Genomic DNA, 16,893 nt, shown 5'->3' on the forward strand with positions numbered 1-16,893 from the left:
CCGTTGTTATTATATCAGAACACTACTTCCATTTATGGGGTGAAAGGTTTTTTTTTTTGTTTTAAAAAAAAAAATCATATTTATGAAATGAATTTGATAAAATATTTTGATCTGCTTTCATTTTTTTTTTAACTAAACACATGCCCTGTGCCAGTAAATAACCTTGTCCCAGGCAAGAATTCACAACTTCAATTTAAAAAAAAAAAAAAAAAGTGTTAAAAGCTTTTAAAATGTAAAGCTCACAGTTGGTGGAAAAATATGCTACTATAATAATCTTTGTTTTAAAACGTATTTTTTTTGTAAAAATGTTGGCCCCCTAAAGATGTGTCCCACATTTCTTTTATCATAACATAATTTAATCAGACATAAAAGTGCTTTATTAAATCCTATGGACCCCTGTCTCACTGTCTGGTTTCCAAAAAGATGGAATTGCTGCTCAAGTATTGGTGGGCTTTCTTTTTTTGACAAATACATTAAATAATATTGCAATCAGGTGCATCTCAACCATAACATGTCAACTCTATAGCCCTTCTAGAGAATTATGGTTTAAAAATTAGCATTGAGAGAATAATTAGCTGCTGTGAAATCAATAAATATAGAACTTTTTTTTTTCTTTTTTTTTCTTTTTTTTAACTATGTAAGACATCCACTCTGTCAGATCTTATGCTACTTAAGAACAAAAATAAATCACTGGCAGGCTGGCCCATTACATGGTTTAATAGCCAAAACTTTTATCTTATAAAGTGTACTTTTCCCAACATAATCTAAGAGTAAAAATACAATTAAAAAAGGTTTTGTCCCAGTTCTCAAGAATGAGTGTTTAACAAAGTAGGCAACTTATACAGCAACATGTGCAACAATAACAAACTTACAGATGACAGCAAAATATTGTGCATCAGTATTGAGCTGTTTGTTCATGTTCAGTTCAGTTATACTGTAGGCTAATAGTCGATTGCATTTAAAAATGACAGCATTTGCACTTCAGCATTTGGTCCAAGGTACAAATTGCCTTTATCTGAGCAGAGGCTTGTCTTTGCAAGCGTTCTAAATGTTACATGCTGATCAGCGCGCCTCTTCTCCAAAGGCCACTACCAGGTTAAATTGGGAAGCCAGCTTCTCAGAGACTACGGTAGTTCTTGGTTTAACAAGATGTTTTTTTATTCTGGAGTGAAGTCTAATTTGTAACCAGGAAAGCGTCTCTCCAAGCAAAAGAAATTGAAGTACACAGGGTGATTTGAGTTTACCAGTCCTGTCCTAATCAAACTGATTTGATTATAAAACTACAAAACATCATCAGGACCAATTTGCATCTAAGCAGTAGGTCATGGATTAGTCTCCTAAATCTCAGAAGAAAGCATGTAAGTGAATCATTAAATTTTTGTGGATGCTACAGGCAGGCAGAGCGATCGGGACTGACGCAAGAAATATTTAGCCCATCAACAGCTAAGCAATGAGAGAACTGACTGGGTCACGTTCACATGCTTCCAAAGGAGGAGGTAAACAAATTATCCTGTTATGTGCTGTCAATGACGGTGCATATTAGGGCCGGAGAACCCAGTGGGAAATCACACAGAGTAATGATTAGAGATTCAAAGCCTGCCAGTGGGTATGTGTATCTGCTGTCTGAGAGTGAGCACTTCCCCTTAACCAGGCTGTGCCCAACAAGAGCTCCTGTCTATTTCAGACACAAGCCAGCCGCCGAACTGATGGGATAGAAGATCTGCAGTGGTTTCCCATTTAAACAGCCCTAAATTTAATTTTTGATGGCTGTTATTGAGAAATAATTCACTGGTGCCACTAAAGATTACTCACAACCCCTCAATTTACATTCCCAAATAACTGTTCCACAAAACAGCACACTGAAGGCATCACATATGGTACAGGGGAGGTGCAAACATTATTGAGATGTTTGCCAACTGCCTCAAGAATGAACAAACTCACCAGCCCCCATTTAATATGGCATGACTCAAACAGTCACTGATATTTCTCAATCACTGATAATCAATCTTTATGACACTGGGTGGCCCGCTGAACCTTCTGTTTCCAAATACTGACATAATTTATGGTCTTATCTGCAGAAGGACCGTCTCTCATTTTGCAGTTTATATTAGTCTAGCCTCATTTCAATATATCAGGATATGATTTGTCTGCCTTTTGTGTTTTATTCACAGGAAGGTAGTGATACACAGGAGGTGATTTGAATGCTAATTAACTGTCTCGAGCAAAAGGGAGAAAAACAACCCTTTCACATCCCTGAGCTTTCATCCTGGCTCAAACCTCACTGCTACGAGGTGTGATGTGTTTCTTCATTCGAGGCCAAATCTCCATCCTTCATGCCGGAGCAGACAAGAGGACTGATTGCACTATATTGCCCCTGTAATTTTCCATGCTGGATGGGGTCACTCAGTCAAGACAAGGAGCAAACAGTCTTTGGCTCCAACTCTCGAGATGTGAATCAGACTCGAGTTCTGTCTCAGAGATGCAGCATGATCAAGCTTTTCAAAATTTAAAGCAGTTCTCATAGACAATGTTGACTGGCAGGTATAAATCCAACGAGTAATTGTGCAGGTAGTAACTCTGTGGAGGAGGTTCACCTTGACCTCGGATACTAAGAGTATGTTTCCAGTGGCGAGTCCGATGATAAGAGTGGAATACAGATTCATGCAGAGTCCTGCATGACAGTGAAGAAGAGGCTGAAAGGAAGAAAAGAAGACTGTGCCAAAGCTAACAAAAAAGAGGAGGGTAGGAAAATAAAGAAAGCCTGACGAAGATGATAGGAAGACAAAATATTAGACATTAGACAAAGCAGCGAGATGCATCAGACTCTGAATTCTTTGTTTTCCCGAGTTAAAAGCTCGACTATCAGAGCTTATCTGCATTCTAAGTGGTAAACACGACTCCAGAGCAGCAGTGGATTTACCTTCCTTTTATTTATACAAATATATTCACACATATCCATTTCAATAGATCTATTTGTATATACAATATTTAAAATTGGCAACAATTTGACATACATACATTAAGTAAACCTGACAGTGAGATCATTTGATCAGATTGGTAATCTAAAATCCTATAAAAACAATGCCCATGAAACAAATGAAATAAACAAACATGTTTTTAATCCTCACTGTTAAACCTTGAACCCCTAATTATTTTAAACATCCCATATTAAACTGACAACCTCTTTGACAACAATAATAACGGGAGGCTAGCAGTTAAAGAACAATAACAATGGAAGAACAAAGAAATTCAAGGGTTTTAAAGATAAAAGTGCTCTAGCCATGCAATATTAAAAAGACAAAAACTTTTCGAAACACAAATCAATACAGAAACTTCAAAATAGGTCATAGTTTTCACTGTCATTTACCAGAGAAGCTGTCCTTTGCATTGTCTGGTTGCGATGCACTTTTGCTCCCTGTGAGTGAGAGTTTTCAAGCTGGGCTGTTCATTACTGGCTGTTCAGTCCTTGATCAGACATTTGACAAGTGATTAATCAGGCAGGCGGCCTCAGAGGAGCAACTGAAAGTTAATTTCCACACTTCTGCATGCGGAGATGAATTTGAAGCTTGTGCTGGCGGGGTAGCTGCCTTAGTCACGCTTTCAGGGTGACCCCTGCCCCTCACATTTGCTAGGATTACATCCAGTCTGACAGCCCCGCGCTCGTCTTCATCATGCAGCAGCACGCAGCGCACATCTGAGCGCCGACGGAGAGTTAAGTCGTTGAATTGGGGACGGCAGCTCACTGTGGTGACGGAGCGTGGAGCTGGGTGAAAGACAGCATCCTCCTGCACCAGGCCGATGTGGGTATCAGTGAGTAGAAGCTGGGCCAGAGGCTCAGTGCGGCTACTAGGTCTGATGCACGCCCTCACACCTGTGCACAGTAGTAGCTGCACCTCTCCCAAAGTTACTGTTTCTTGATCCATGTTACAATGAAGAAGATAAACCAGATCAGCAAGACTTTTCTGAAACTGGCAACAAACCCTTAAACCAGCATCCAGCAGCAGGTCAGGTACACAGGCCTGCCAGTCTAAAGACAACTTCATCAAGTCTCCATGGAGCAGTGGGTGCTGGGAGACCCTGTTGTCCCCGGGGCAGATGACACCAAGTATGGCCCAGCACAGCTCTTTGGTAAGCTTCTGACTGAGGGTGTAGACACCCAGGATGCTCTCCTCTGTGGTGCCTATCAAACGCAGATTGTGGCCTGCTAAGCCTATCTGCACCTCTTTGAGCTGCAACCACGGGAGTTGATGGAACAAAACCAGGAGCCCAGAGTCAGAAGTCAGGGTGTAGAGACCAGTCTCCGCCAGGATCAGGAGGGCAGGACGAGGCTCAGGTTGGCAGCACTTAGCTACATTCAGCCAATAGAGAGCTATAATCTTCTGGGAGGTGAGCACTGAGGTAGAGACAATAGATTTTAAAGCATCCATCATGTCTTGCAGTGGCAGAGTTTGCAGGTACAAAAGGGAATCAGGAAATTCTATCAACGTTTGACAAAAGATTTGAACGTCCTTTTTGCTGTGCAAAGGCCTTGAGTTGTCTGATGCCTGATCTTTGTCTTCAGGTGCACGGACAGCCTCTGACTGACTGATGTGTTTCACTGGTGACAGCGCTGTAATCAGTTTGTCTCCTTGTTTTACATGAATATCAGCCATGTCTTCCTCTTTTGGTAACCGCAGATCCCTGATACTCGTATTCCTTGTCCAGGTATCTTCTGGGATTGGTGGTACATCATCTGGCAGTTGCTCTGCCTTGCTAAAGGTTTGTGTTGGTGTCAGGACTGGAAGTTGGATTTTGTCAGGATTAATGCAGCCCTGAATCATCTGAGCTGCTTCCTCAGGCTGAAGGTTTTGAGTTATCTCCATATGGATGTGCCGTATGAGAGGTAGTTCTGTCACCAAGGAAAAAATGTGACTATCCTTCAACAGGGCGAAGACAAAGCTACCTTTAACCATGGATACGACCTGGCTGTCCTTCACTACAGAGAGAGCATTACTCTCCCTGATCAGAGAGACAATGTGACTGGACCAGCGGGCCCCAACAGGCTGTATTCCCTCTTCCCTGACTTGCTGCAATACTGTGGGAGAGCTCCGAAGGAGACGCCCTGCATCTTGGACAATCCAGGAAACTCTGCTGACCAAAGAGGCCAGTCCTGAGTTTTGAACTTTGGCTGCTGCAGTCCCTGTCACACACACTCCTGGGATCTCCTCCAAACCTCCAGATTCATACATCTCTCTGAAGCTTAACTGGCCCTCGAAGGTAGTTCCCTCAGGTGGACAGCGGGCCGCTTGACTGCTGAGAGGCATTCTGTCGAGTGGAGGAGGAGTGCTGGTCTGTGGGAGGATGGGTGTGGAGCTAGTTCCTCTGCTGCTCTGCAGGTGGGACACACTGCCTAATGAGCTCCCACCAGAGCCAGGTCTCTCCTTGTACCAGTCAGACATGACGTCTTTGATCTCGTTAGCATTCCCCTCTGGCTTCGTGCCACATCCATCACCCGGGCCCAGGACACTTGTCTGCTGGAAGCTGGCATCCCCTGACCAAACCTCCTCTTCCTTATAACTTGCAGCTCCAGCCCCACTCTGAGCTTTCCTCCACAGCCTCTCAGACGTGAGCCCTGGCCCTGATTTATGACACGAGTCCCTCTCCTGCTCCTGGCCATCCCTGGTGCTCATCCCACCCTGCAGTGTGTCTCCATCCAACTCAAAACTAGTGTGACAGACAGGATATTTTCCAGGTGTGCCCTAGTTTATAGTGTGTAAGTGGATGAGAAAAGGAAAACAATAAAAGGAAATAAAACTTTGAGAGATTTTGTACAGAGTGATTCAAAATTCCTGTTTGCTTTATGCAATTGACTACATAATGAGCACTGCCATTGCTGAGAGGGAACTGAAATAACTATTCAGCCAGCCCCCTTCAAAATGTATCTTTATTTATGTATTCAATTATATTTGAATACATAAATACATGCACGGGAAAATGGAGTGAAGAATAACAAGGTACAAGTATAAACAAAAATACTTCAAAAGTGCTCTCATTGCAATAAGCTTTCACAAAATGAGTGTCATTTAAACCCTATTACACTTTCCTGTAGGGGTTTCAAAGAAAATATGTGAATAATAAACAAACAACAAGCCGAGGGAAAAAGTATTTCATGCCTCATAAAAATCTGTATTGGGCCTGGCTGGAGAGAGGGTAGGTATTGACATTTGCTCTGTTTTGCAAAGACAAAAGGGACTCGTACTTCAGTTGCACAGTGACAGCAGAGGCTCAATAAACAAAAACTGCAGAACAAAGTCTCACTTTTTACACACTGTGTTTTTTAGCTTTATTCAATTTCTTAAAAGCAATTTAAAGTTATATTTCATTCAAAAACGACCCATGGCTTATTGATTACATCCTTATTTCTATTATATTCAATCAAGAGTATGATTTGTTGTAACTGTAAAACAAAAAAAATGAATACATACTGTAGTCGTGAGCATCTCCATTTTGGCAGAGGTAACACAGCTGCTTGGCACTTTGGACACAGCTGTCTCTGCAGCAAGCGTATCCATCTGGCTGGAAAAAGGACACCGTGAAGAGATAAGAACGAAATAATACATTTCATATTCTATCAGAAAACAAAAAATTGCGCCTTGATATGAGGAGGCATGCGCACAATACAGCTGTGTTTATATGCTTATACATGCTGCCGGGCTCTTTGTTTTCAAAAGCAAAATTTAATTATTTGCTGTGGTGCGACACTGGAGACTTCAAACAGTTTGCAGGCAAAAGACAAGACTGCAATAACCCCCCCAACCCCCCCACCCCTTCACAAAAACCATCCATTAGATTTGAAAAGCAAACAGCCCAAATGGCTGGATGAGATTAGAGCCACTCTACTAGCTGTGAAATTAAATAGAATCTGTGCATGTTGATTTGAGGATTTACATACAATACTCAGCACTCTAGAGGGGGGAGCAGAAACCAAATATACAGCTCAGAATGATTTCTGACAGTAAACAGAGGCTTTGGCTGAGCTTTGTGTGTTGCAGGAGGTTGACGAGGGGGGAAAGCGGGAGCGCTAAAGCATTGACAACATCAACAAGAGGGATCACAGTGTAGGTCCTCGTGACGATTAAAGGATTTCTGCAGATCTTGCGGATCAGTACAGAGAATGTCCTGTACTCAGTGATGTCTGTCTATTCGCATGAATAAATGGAGGAACACTGATCTGGGATTCCCAAGTCTAAAAAGCTGACCACATTTTCTTGATACAATTTACTTTTTCCTGTCACACATTTTCGCTCACATGCAGAGGTTTACAGTGTTCTCGCTGTGGAATTACTGCGAACAAAACGTACACCAACAATGGATTCATTAACATCACCACAGAGAGCACAGTTCGCCTCCCCCCAACTTACTCATTGCCAGTCTCTTCCATCTCTGCCCCCGTTGTTTTCTCTTCTTCTCTGTGTTGATGGGGAGCCCCACTGTTTTGCTTTGAAAGTCTTTTGATGTCCCTGTTGCGTCTGTTCAGGTTTTCTTGGACCTGCTGCCATTCCACCTCCTGCTGGTTGAGCTTCAGTTCCATCCTCCTAATCATCACATCGTACACGCACGCCCACACACACAGGTTTTATGAGAAATCCTACATCCTTTCATACGCGCCATTTAACACATCTCGCACCAATATTTTCAAACATTTCCAGTTCATTTTGTAGCTGTTTTATGAAACTCCAACCTGTGTTTTTGAAGGAGGCACCTGGGATGTTAACTTAAAAAACAGCTTAAACTAAAGTGACACACAAATGGAAGATAAAAAAAAGAATCTCAACCTTCAGATAGGTTCATAGGTAAGATTGTTCTAGCTGCACTAAAGCTAGTGGCAGGAGGTGTTAAGTGGCACAGGAGCTCCTAGAGTGATGGACGTTAACCAGTGTAAAAACACCATTTCAGGAGATTCGAGCTCCCAATAACAGCCTGTTGGTGGTCACAGGAGGAAAGTAGTAAAGTTGCCACTTGGCCTTCTGGCCAGAGATGGAGGATACTGAGAGGGTTGTCAGATGAGGGACTTTGAGAGATAAGGTGGCCATTAAAAGCTGCATGGGTCACACACCAGCTGGCCCGCTCCATCACTGGCGCTCTCAGAGTCCAGACTTGCTGGGTTTGAGCGAGCTGCATTTCAACGGGGCAGTCTCCGTTACACAGTCCATTTAATAAAGAATGATTCAAACACAGTGGGCCAACTTTTACTTGGAGTTCAGGAACGGGTCTTGTGGATGGTCGTGAATTGGCACACAATACAAAGCGTGTCACCTTGCCATAACAGACAAATGTAGCCCTTTCTTGCCTCTCCTATGTTTTTTTGCATTTTGAGAATGATGTCGAAATGTTGAGAACAAAGTCAGCTCCTCGTGTCCATAAAATTGTGTCTAGTGATACATATTTTCTCTGTATTGCACACAGGTTCCTTCTGAACAATCTCTTCAAAGCCCCGATACTTACCACCACACTGTTTATGCGATAAAAGAGAAATAATTTCCTTGTTACTTTAACCAATTCTGAATGATTTCCCAATTCATCTACATAATTTTGTCATGGCAGGCATATGCGCTAATGCTAGTAGTGTGATTTATTCTCAGGTCAACACTAATCTTGAAAATGTCAAATTTATTCTCAAAATTTTGACTTTTTCTCGAAGTGCAAAGAAAGAAAAAAAACTCTCCTTTTCGATTTTAATTTTTTCTTATGCCTGACTCAAATACTGAAATTTGGACTTTATCCTTGACATTTTGACTTTATCCTTATGATGCATAATTTCTAAATAAAATTCGTGCTCCTCAGTTTTTCCCTTATGCCTGGGCCTAATACTCTTCGTCTCCTAGGAGTATCCATCTTGTGTTTCCAAAACTAAAAGCTCAATTGAATCGACTTTCTACACTTCATACTTGGAGGCATTGCTAGATGAGTAAATCTGCATTCAGCTGACGTAAATGCACTTTGACATTGCATACATAAGAATCAGTGAATCAAAGATCCTGATAAACACAAAACTGTGAAGTGCTCTCATGCTGTAAGGAGCAGGTCGGACATTTTGTTAATGCAGTTAGCCTCTTCCTGTCCGAACTCTCAAGTGAGAAAGTCTGTGATCCAACTGATGTAGCTGATAATGGGCACGTTGCTTCTGTTGCAAAGGAGCACCCCCTCAAGCAACGGCAGGTCAGTTCATTGATATCTTGTGTCACTCCCAGAGCTGAACGGATATCCACAGCCACCGTTTGAATTCTAATTATCTGTGCTTATTTACCATTGAGGGTTATTTCCAAGATGATTGGGCAAACTTAGAGATCAATTCTGTCCTTGCTGCGGGGAGTTTATGCTACACGAACAACAAGCAGAACAAGGACGGAATACATATCTAAGTAATGATAGAAGAAAAAGACCTTCCTTTACTGCCTGTCTTCAACAGATGATGGTTTAGCATGCCAGGTGAGAGGAGGTTAAAAAAAAAAAAGAGATGACTGTCAGCTGAATGCACTATTTAATATTTTATGGTGCGTGGTCAGAGGAATCAAATAACCAAAGTGTATTTTGCAATGTGCTATACTGCCATATTCCGCTCTGTGTATTTCTACACTGCAAAAAACAGGTGTCAATCCTGCTGATGATCTGCCATTAACACCTACAGACTTCAATCAAGCTGTCCGAGTTCCCCTCCACCGCAGACTCACACTGACTTCCATTCTTCTCCACCTGCTGCCCACTCTGTAACACCACTTTCACACACAAACCAAGTGTTTCTGATGCAGAGTGATGAAGACAGTAGCTGTGTGGTCGACTAATAGCAGCCTTGAAGAAAGTAATCCTCTACATACACACGTATTCATGCTTTAGCATCCAAGCAGCGTCAGACCAGCGGATTGGGAACAACGGTCACAGCTGTCGGGACTGAAAGCAGCATGAATCACCTGAGCGGATGCGCTGCTTTTTAGGGATACTGCACTGTGGGGGAAATTACATGTCAGACAGCTCCACATGCTGTAAAACATCAGGGTTATCAGATCACGAGGGACTGGAGGTGTGTCTCAAATTGCTCACTACTTCAGTGGGTGGTGAATCACCAGAGAGTGAATTGGATTTTGGGCACTAATTCAATGAGCACTGAGACACTGACAGATCAATGACCTGTCGCACAGTTCCAAGGCGGTGGCAGCATGTAAAGATCAGTCACATTAATGTAATATCTCTCAGAGTTTGGAAGGCTATTGTGTCAAGAAAGTGCCCAACTGCTGCTAGTAAACAGCAAAGAGCTAGCACTGACAAAAGGATTACTGTCACTGATAGTTAATTATAGCATCTTTTAAATTATCATTATCAATTCATTCATTATCAGTATCACATTGTGGCTTTAACTGACCTAAATCCTAAACTTACCTGAATCAAACTTTCCTGTTACTGTATTACTTGCAGCTGTGTGTACATGTACAGACAATCAGCCTTTCTCGATACAAAGTATGCAAAAATAATTCCCGTCCCTGGGAGTTTGAACTTTGTCGTGACACTTTAACATAACCTTGTGCACCAGCTGTGTGACAAAATTATCTCAAAACCGAAAAAGCCCACTTAACAAGCTTTTACAGAGCTTTCATCTGCGTTGACTGTGACATGCAGTCAACAGATGCATCTTTTATCCTCACTGTAATGTATTTTTCCTCTAAAACAGAATTTAAGATACACTACACTGCCCCTTTTCATTTTTCATTTACATAATTTAGGGCTGTAGTCAACTAATGTCGGTTGAATTTGGCTGTTCAATTAAAATATTGGAATATTTGTTCCTTTTTTTCCAACATAAAGTCAGAGTTTGAATGGGTTTGGGGTGACAGCAGTGTTCACATATTATAGTAACCCTTTTAGCTAATGCATGCTAACTACAGCAACATTTTTTGCCCCCTATAGATTTTTTTTTAAAAGCCAGAGACTGTATCATAATCAGTTGCTTTAAGCTGTGAATCTAACCCTTCTAAGCAGAAGGAAGAAGATAACGTTATCTCAGAACCGGACCTGTTAAAACATCTTTCTCCAGGCAGCTGCCTCCATCTCACTCAGACTCACCCTGGGTTCGCAGCTACCTGTACCAGGGAGCAGCGTGAAAGCAGAAAGTGAGAAGCGCTCACTCTGCAGCTACATCCAGGGACTGAAATGTCCCCACAAGTGCACTGCACACTGACTGACAAAAACAAATAATGTGAATCTTCAACTTTCAGGGGGCAGCCTAAATATATTTACTAATAATTATTATCAAGTGTGTGGCAAGATTACATACATTTACTTACATTTAAGGAGTCAAATGTACTGTACACAGAAGCAGCACTATTGAACAACAGCCCAATACCAAACATAAACCTTAACTTTACCTTTATGGCAAGAAAGACATTGAGACTCTGTAGTGTTTTAAACATAGCATGGTGCATTCCAAAACTTTGGTCTCAGAGACATCAATGCCACCACTTAATTGACCGTTTCCCCAGGATGACTACTGACATTTTTGCCCACCAAGCAGGTTTGATACCAATTATTTTGATATGATGACAGAGTTTTCAAAATCAAAATTTATCTTCTAAAAAAAATCATAACTGATTTGAAGAAGTTTCAGAAGTAAAAATTATAACAGCCATTGCTTGTAAATACATGCTGGGTCACTTGTCTACCCCAAGACTGTACTTGGCTAAAAACGGACTTGGAATTAGGATGCTAGTTGGGCCATGGCTGATGAGATCTCCCAAATGCAGACAAGAAGGTAGACTGAGAAAGATTTAATATGAAAAGGATCTGCTGGAAGTGCAGCTAGGTAGAATGATGTCACTTACTTTATTTTCATAGTGCATTCTGGGAATTTGGGGGAGCTGAAGTTCAACCGCACTGCAGTCAGTAATTTTATAAACGGAAACACAGGGCAGTTCACTACCTACAGAACTAGGGGCCGTTTTGGGACACACCCTTGGGCTGCAGGAAACTTGCCTGCTGTGTTTTCCATTGGCTCAGCATGAAGTACATCAGAATGGCTTTTGCATGTTCCCACCTCGCCTCACAGAAATGCTGCCATGATTTATGGCTTTGATTTGGTCTACGTGCCTGATGAACGCTGCTCAATAAGCAGGCATGTTGTGGTGATTGAGGTGAACTGGGTTCAGTTATGCTCGGGTCACAGAGTGTGGAGAGCTATTACACGTGTCTGCGTGAGTCTCACCCTGGGTTTTGCTGCATCACCTTGGACAGATTCACGGTAGATCTGGACATGTCAGTCAAGGGCAGGCTGAAGGCAGACAGCAGCCGGCTCTGCAGACAACAGAATGAGACAGCACTGTGAAATGAAAATCTGTCGAAGTGTAAGAAATGAGTGACAGCTGCCTGCGGTGGATGTGCAATTATGCAATGGTTTAATTATAGTATATGCTGTATGTCATCAGTATTCATGACACTGTTTTTCACAAAACATAAGAGGGTAGACTGAAGAGCTTTGACAACATTTGAAGAAATGTCAAACTCTAATATCTGGTAAATCAAAGCCCTTCCAAAAATTAGGGTAATCATCATGAAACTCTCACATATCTCTAAAATGAAAGGGTTGTGCATTTTGAAAGAGCAGCTGTAATGTATAGCTTGTGGTTCCATATAGTTCACAGTTTATCTTTAGCACTGTTCAGATATAATTTGCTGCCATTGAAACATTGAAAACTATTTTAAAGCCACTTCCTTTCACAACAGTTACACACTGAATTCTAGGTGTGGCAGCATATTCAGAGAGCGAGCGAATGCAGAGCTCCCGAGACCATCTCATTTGGAATCGATGTTAAAAATGAATGGCAAAGACATTTCTGGGAACCACAGCGGGGCCTGGATGTCTGTACTTTACTTGGCTGTAATGGTGTGCAATTTTCAATAATGCAGAGAGCAGAAAACTGTCAAAAACCAGAAGTACATCTGTGTCTATAAAATGGTGTGTGAATCCATTTTACAACATAAAATGTTGTAAAGCACAGGATGAAATACTTAAAGGAGACTCAATTTGAGTTAAAGGCAAATGCATACAAGACCGGAACTTAATTTTGAAAACTGACTGTGAATATTAAAGCAATATTTTCAGATTCTGTGATCATCAACGCTTACTTACTGTTGTTTATAAAAAAGTTTTCACCCCTTTTCATTTGCCTTCTGACAAACACTTTGCTACATGTCATCCTGAAAGTCCCTGTAGAAAAAAACTCATGCCATAAAGCTATGAAGCACCAAGGCAACAGTATTTGTATGCACACAGTGTCAGCCATATCAGGAATGGAAGCCTGCAGCTCTTTCAGAGTGTCTACAGGCCTCTCGGTTACTTGCTTCACCAGTGCTCCTCTCACACAGACGGTCTGTTTTTGTTGGTCGAAGCAAATTGAGACTGACTGACCTAACTGCACTTTCCTGTGCTTCCCCTGATTAGGTTGTTTTCAGTAAATTTGGCAAGATTTGGTTTGTCCTCACGATGTAGGTGCTACTAAGAAATTGATCACCTTACAGATACTGGTGTATTTAAAGGAGAAGGGGGACTTAGTGCCATCTAGTGGTGAGGACTGCAGATTGCAACCAGCTGAAACTTCAGTGTTCATTGTTTCCTGGGAGCTGAATTATCCACAGAGGTCTCATCCTCACCAAAAAAAACAGACCAGGTGATTAAAACTGGTAAAAACACAGATTAGAGCAATTTCACATTACATATCGGTGTTTCTACATACTGTTCGGTATGTTGCAAAGGGGTTACTAACAATGGTGGCTGATGCAGATACGCAAACAGCCCTATAGTGCCAGTGATATGGTTTGTGCATTCTTGGTTACTGTAGAAACATGGTGGTGCAACATAGCAATCTCCGTGGATAAGGACCTGCTCTCTATGTAGATATAAACGGCTCATTCTAAGGTAACGAAAACACAACAGTTCTTATTTTCAGGTGATTATACGCTAAAGAAAACATACTATTTATATTATATTGCATTTCTGCTAATATATCCCCTTAAAGAGGCAACAGATAGCATCTTTTAGATTATTAGCATTATGAGAACAATATGGGTTGCACAGGGTAGTGGCCATAGTAAAATCAGACTATCATTATTTACATAGGTCACTTAGTGGCTTTGCAATAAGCTTCTGCCACCGGTGCTGAAATTTCACGGGAAAAATCTGCTTTACGGCAGGAAACGCGTCATGTATTGCGAAATTGGTCGGTCAGCCAATCAGGGACTGGAGCTGGTCCTTATGAGGAGTTGGGCATGAGATAGTTGAGTCACGAGCACAATGGCAGACGGACAAAGTTTGGAAACAAGTGAAAAACAGCCTAGCAAAAGAAAACGAGCTCCTCTGTCTGAGGAGGCAAAAAGGAGCAAAAAAGGAGAGTGATAAAAGAAGAGTAAACCTCAGTCAGGCGTTCAAGAGATGGAGGGAGCTCCGTGACCAAAGAGGCTTCAAAACCGATGTCCAGCTAGCTTTCTTTCTAATGGATCAGTAAGTAATACGGCTAAATGTTAGCTAGCCGAGAGAGGACTGTACTGTACTGGCTGCTAGTTCATTCCTAGCTGGCCAGCATCGCAAATCGCCGCAACCAGGGACCGGGTAGCGAGTGTAGGTCGGCTGACATCCTCGTTGCCATTCTACAGCAGCCCTCGGACGGTGATACCTCCCTCCCTTCCTTCTGTTCTCTTCTCGAGGAGGCAGCTATCGACGGACATCGCCCAGCTAAGTGAACACTGAACTTTGTTTCCCATTCAATTTGAGCTGCAACCGGCCGCATCGTTTCCATATGGTGCCATTTATTCTAGAATCGGGACTGTTTACATGTGCATATTGGTATAATTTACTGTGAGTTGTTTGTACTGGTACTGTGCATTCTGCTATAATTATTTGCATTACTATTTGTTTTTGTCTTCAGATAAATCTGATAATTGTTGCTCGGTCTCTTTACTCATTTATTTAGTAGAGCGTCCACACACCTTCTCATTCTACATATACATAGAGGTATACTGGGGGCTTTACAGCCTACATTTTATTGATTATCTCTGATCCCCACGGTCAATTTGGTCGTTGCGACAGTGCGACGCAACACCACTGACGCTAGGTGGCGCCAAGCCAAAAAAACCCAAATCCTATCTGTTGCCTCCTCAAGTCCCACACACTGGACCTTTAACCTAAAATCAAAATATGATATGTATTATGTGATCGAAATCTGAAGGAGCATTCTTTGGTTGAGCTAAACGATCACCAGCAGCATACGGTGATAGTTCTGACTCCCTCCACAACAAACTTTTAAACTTACCACTTGAGTTTTAACATCTTACATTTTCAGTCATTGTTTACTAAATTTAAAGTGATTTACTTAATTCTGCACAGCACATAAACACAGGTGTTTATTCCTACACCCACTCAGGCTTTCACAACCCAAACTTCTTAAGAATACTTAAACATTCACAATTTATTGGAGAGAAACGCTGGCTGCTGTTTCCTCTGGAGTGAGGGTGCATTCACACAATGCTTCTTTAAAAAACACATGAAAGTGAAACAAAGCCAAGAGGGAGCTGTTGTAAGCTGGACGAAAAAGCAGCCAGTTTTGAAAGCCGCTGCACCTGGCCTCCTTTCAGAAACAGCAGAGAGCTTCTCTATGGTTGAAAACAGTTCAATATTGCAGAGAGATTGTTCATGATGTGCAGGTCTGGCGCCTTTTTTTTTTTTTTGGTGAGCCAATTAATTAGAACGAAGACGGAGAGTTTCATGCTAAACAGGCAAAAACAAGCAGCAGCTGAAAAGCAGGCGGTGAGTTCCTATTCTGATCAGAAAGAATCTGCATGGATCACACACTGCTGGTGTTGTTGTAGACTTTGTGATGTGGAGTGAAGTGTGAATTAGAGTTCAACATGAGCGATGTTTGCTGAAGGAAGCAGATATCACAGCTGGTAGTTATGGAAACAAAGTGCATGATGCTGACTTGCCTTTACAAAATTACCAGCAGAAAATGCAGTTGTGGCAGCATCTTTTTCTGACAGAGGCTCCCTTGGCTTTACGAAAACAGCAGGATAGTATAAGAACACAACAGGGCTCATATGTGGTGGTTTTGGGTGCCGTCTGTACCTGCCGTTTCTCCCTGAGCTGGGCAGCCTCAGTCGGGTGGTTAAACCGGAGTATGGTTCCTCTTCCTAACTTTGTGATGGCACCTAGAGGGAACCGAAGAGGCAAAACGTGAAAAAAGTGGCAAACCACCGACTCACTTACCAGCTTAAACTTCACTATTTGGTATAAATGCAGCACCAAGCACTGCATTATGCAGCACACTGCGAGCCAGACTGGCAGAGACAGTATGTAATGTGTTTCAAGACTGATGCAAGTGACAGTAATGGTGCCGAGAGTCTGCCAGGTAACCTTTGGAGGTGTGGCACAGTATCTATAATGCATAAAGAAGGTGAGGAGCAAAAGGCTTTGGCCATGAGAATCATCCTGTCATTGTGGGATTGCAGTGAACTGTCTCTGCACTGAACTCAGGGGGGGGGGGGAGTTGATAAATGGCACAAAAAGTTCTCCAACATTTTCCTCTGCTGAGGTAAAGTGAATGAACTGCCATGAAGAACACAATCCCCAATGTGATTGGCAGTGACCTAGACCGGTGGATGAAAATGGTCCAAGGAAACTTGAGAAGTCTTGTAAAGCTATAGAAATTGAAGTGATATTAGGGTTTATATATCAGACTCACGCTTATATGGCCACATCCGCAGATTTTCTCGGGGTCTTCTCTTCATTCCTCCTCCTCTCTCTCAGCACAGCAAATACTAATCTTGCTACTACTAATGACTTCTGACGAGTGACAAAGCACCTGAGAGGGCAGCCTGTGA

At 42.1% G+C, this 16,893-nt stretch overlaps 1 protein-coding gene across 1 annotated transcript in view; it reads right to left on the bottom strand.

The window, feature by feature from the left end:
• Positions 1 to 2,200: 2,200 nt before the first annotated feature.
• kif16bb (kinesin family member 16Bb) overlaps positions 2,201 to 16,893 on the bottom strand; it is a 32,238-nt gene continuing 17,545 nt past the window's right edge. Inside the window, exons 16-20 of the mRNA XM_050071939.1 lie at positions 16,139 to 16,221; positions 12,230 to 12,318; positions 7,401 to 7,574; positions 6,465 to 6,555; positions 2,201 to 5,738 (exon numbers count right to left, since the gene is read on the bottom strand). Of these exons, the coding sequence (XP_049927896.1) occupies positions 3,471 to 5,738; positions 6,465 to 6,555; positions 7,401 to 7,574; positions 12,230 to 12,318; positions 16,139 to 16,221 (2,705 nt within the window). The 3' untranslated portion in view covers positions 2,201 to 3,470. The remainder of the gene's footprint in view (positions 5,739 to 6,464; positions 6,556 to 7,400; positions 7,575 to 12,229; positions 12,319 to 16,138; positions 16,222 to 16,893) is intronic.

The sequence above is a fragment of the Epinephelus moara genome, chromosome 19 (assembly GCF_006386435.1).
Source record: "Epinephelus moara isolate mb chromosome 19, YSFRI_EMoa_1.0, whole genome shotgun sequence".
Lineage (NCBI taxonomy): Eukaryota > Metazoa > Chordata > Actinopteri > Perciformes > Serranidae > Epinephelus > Epinephelus moara.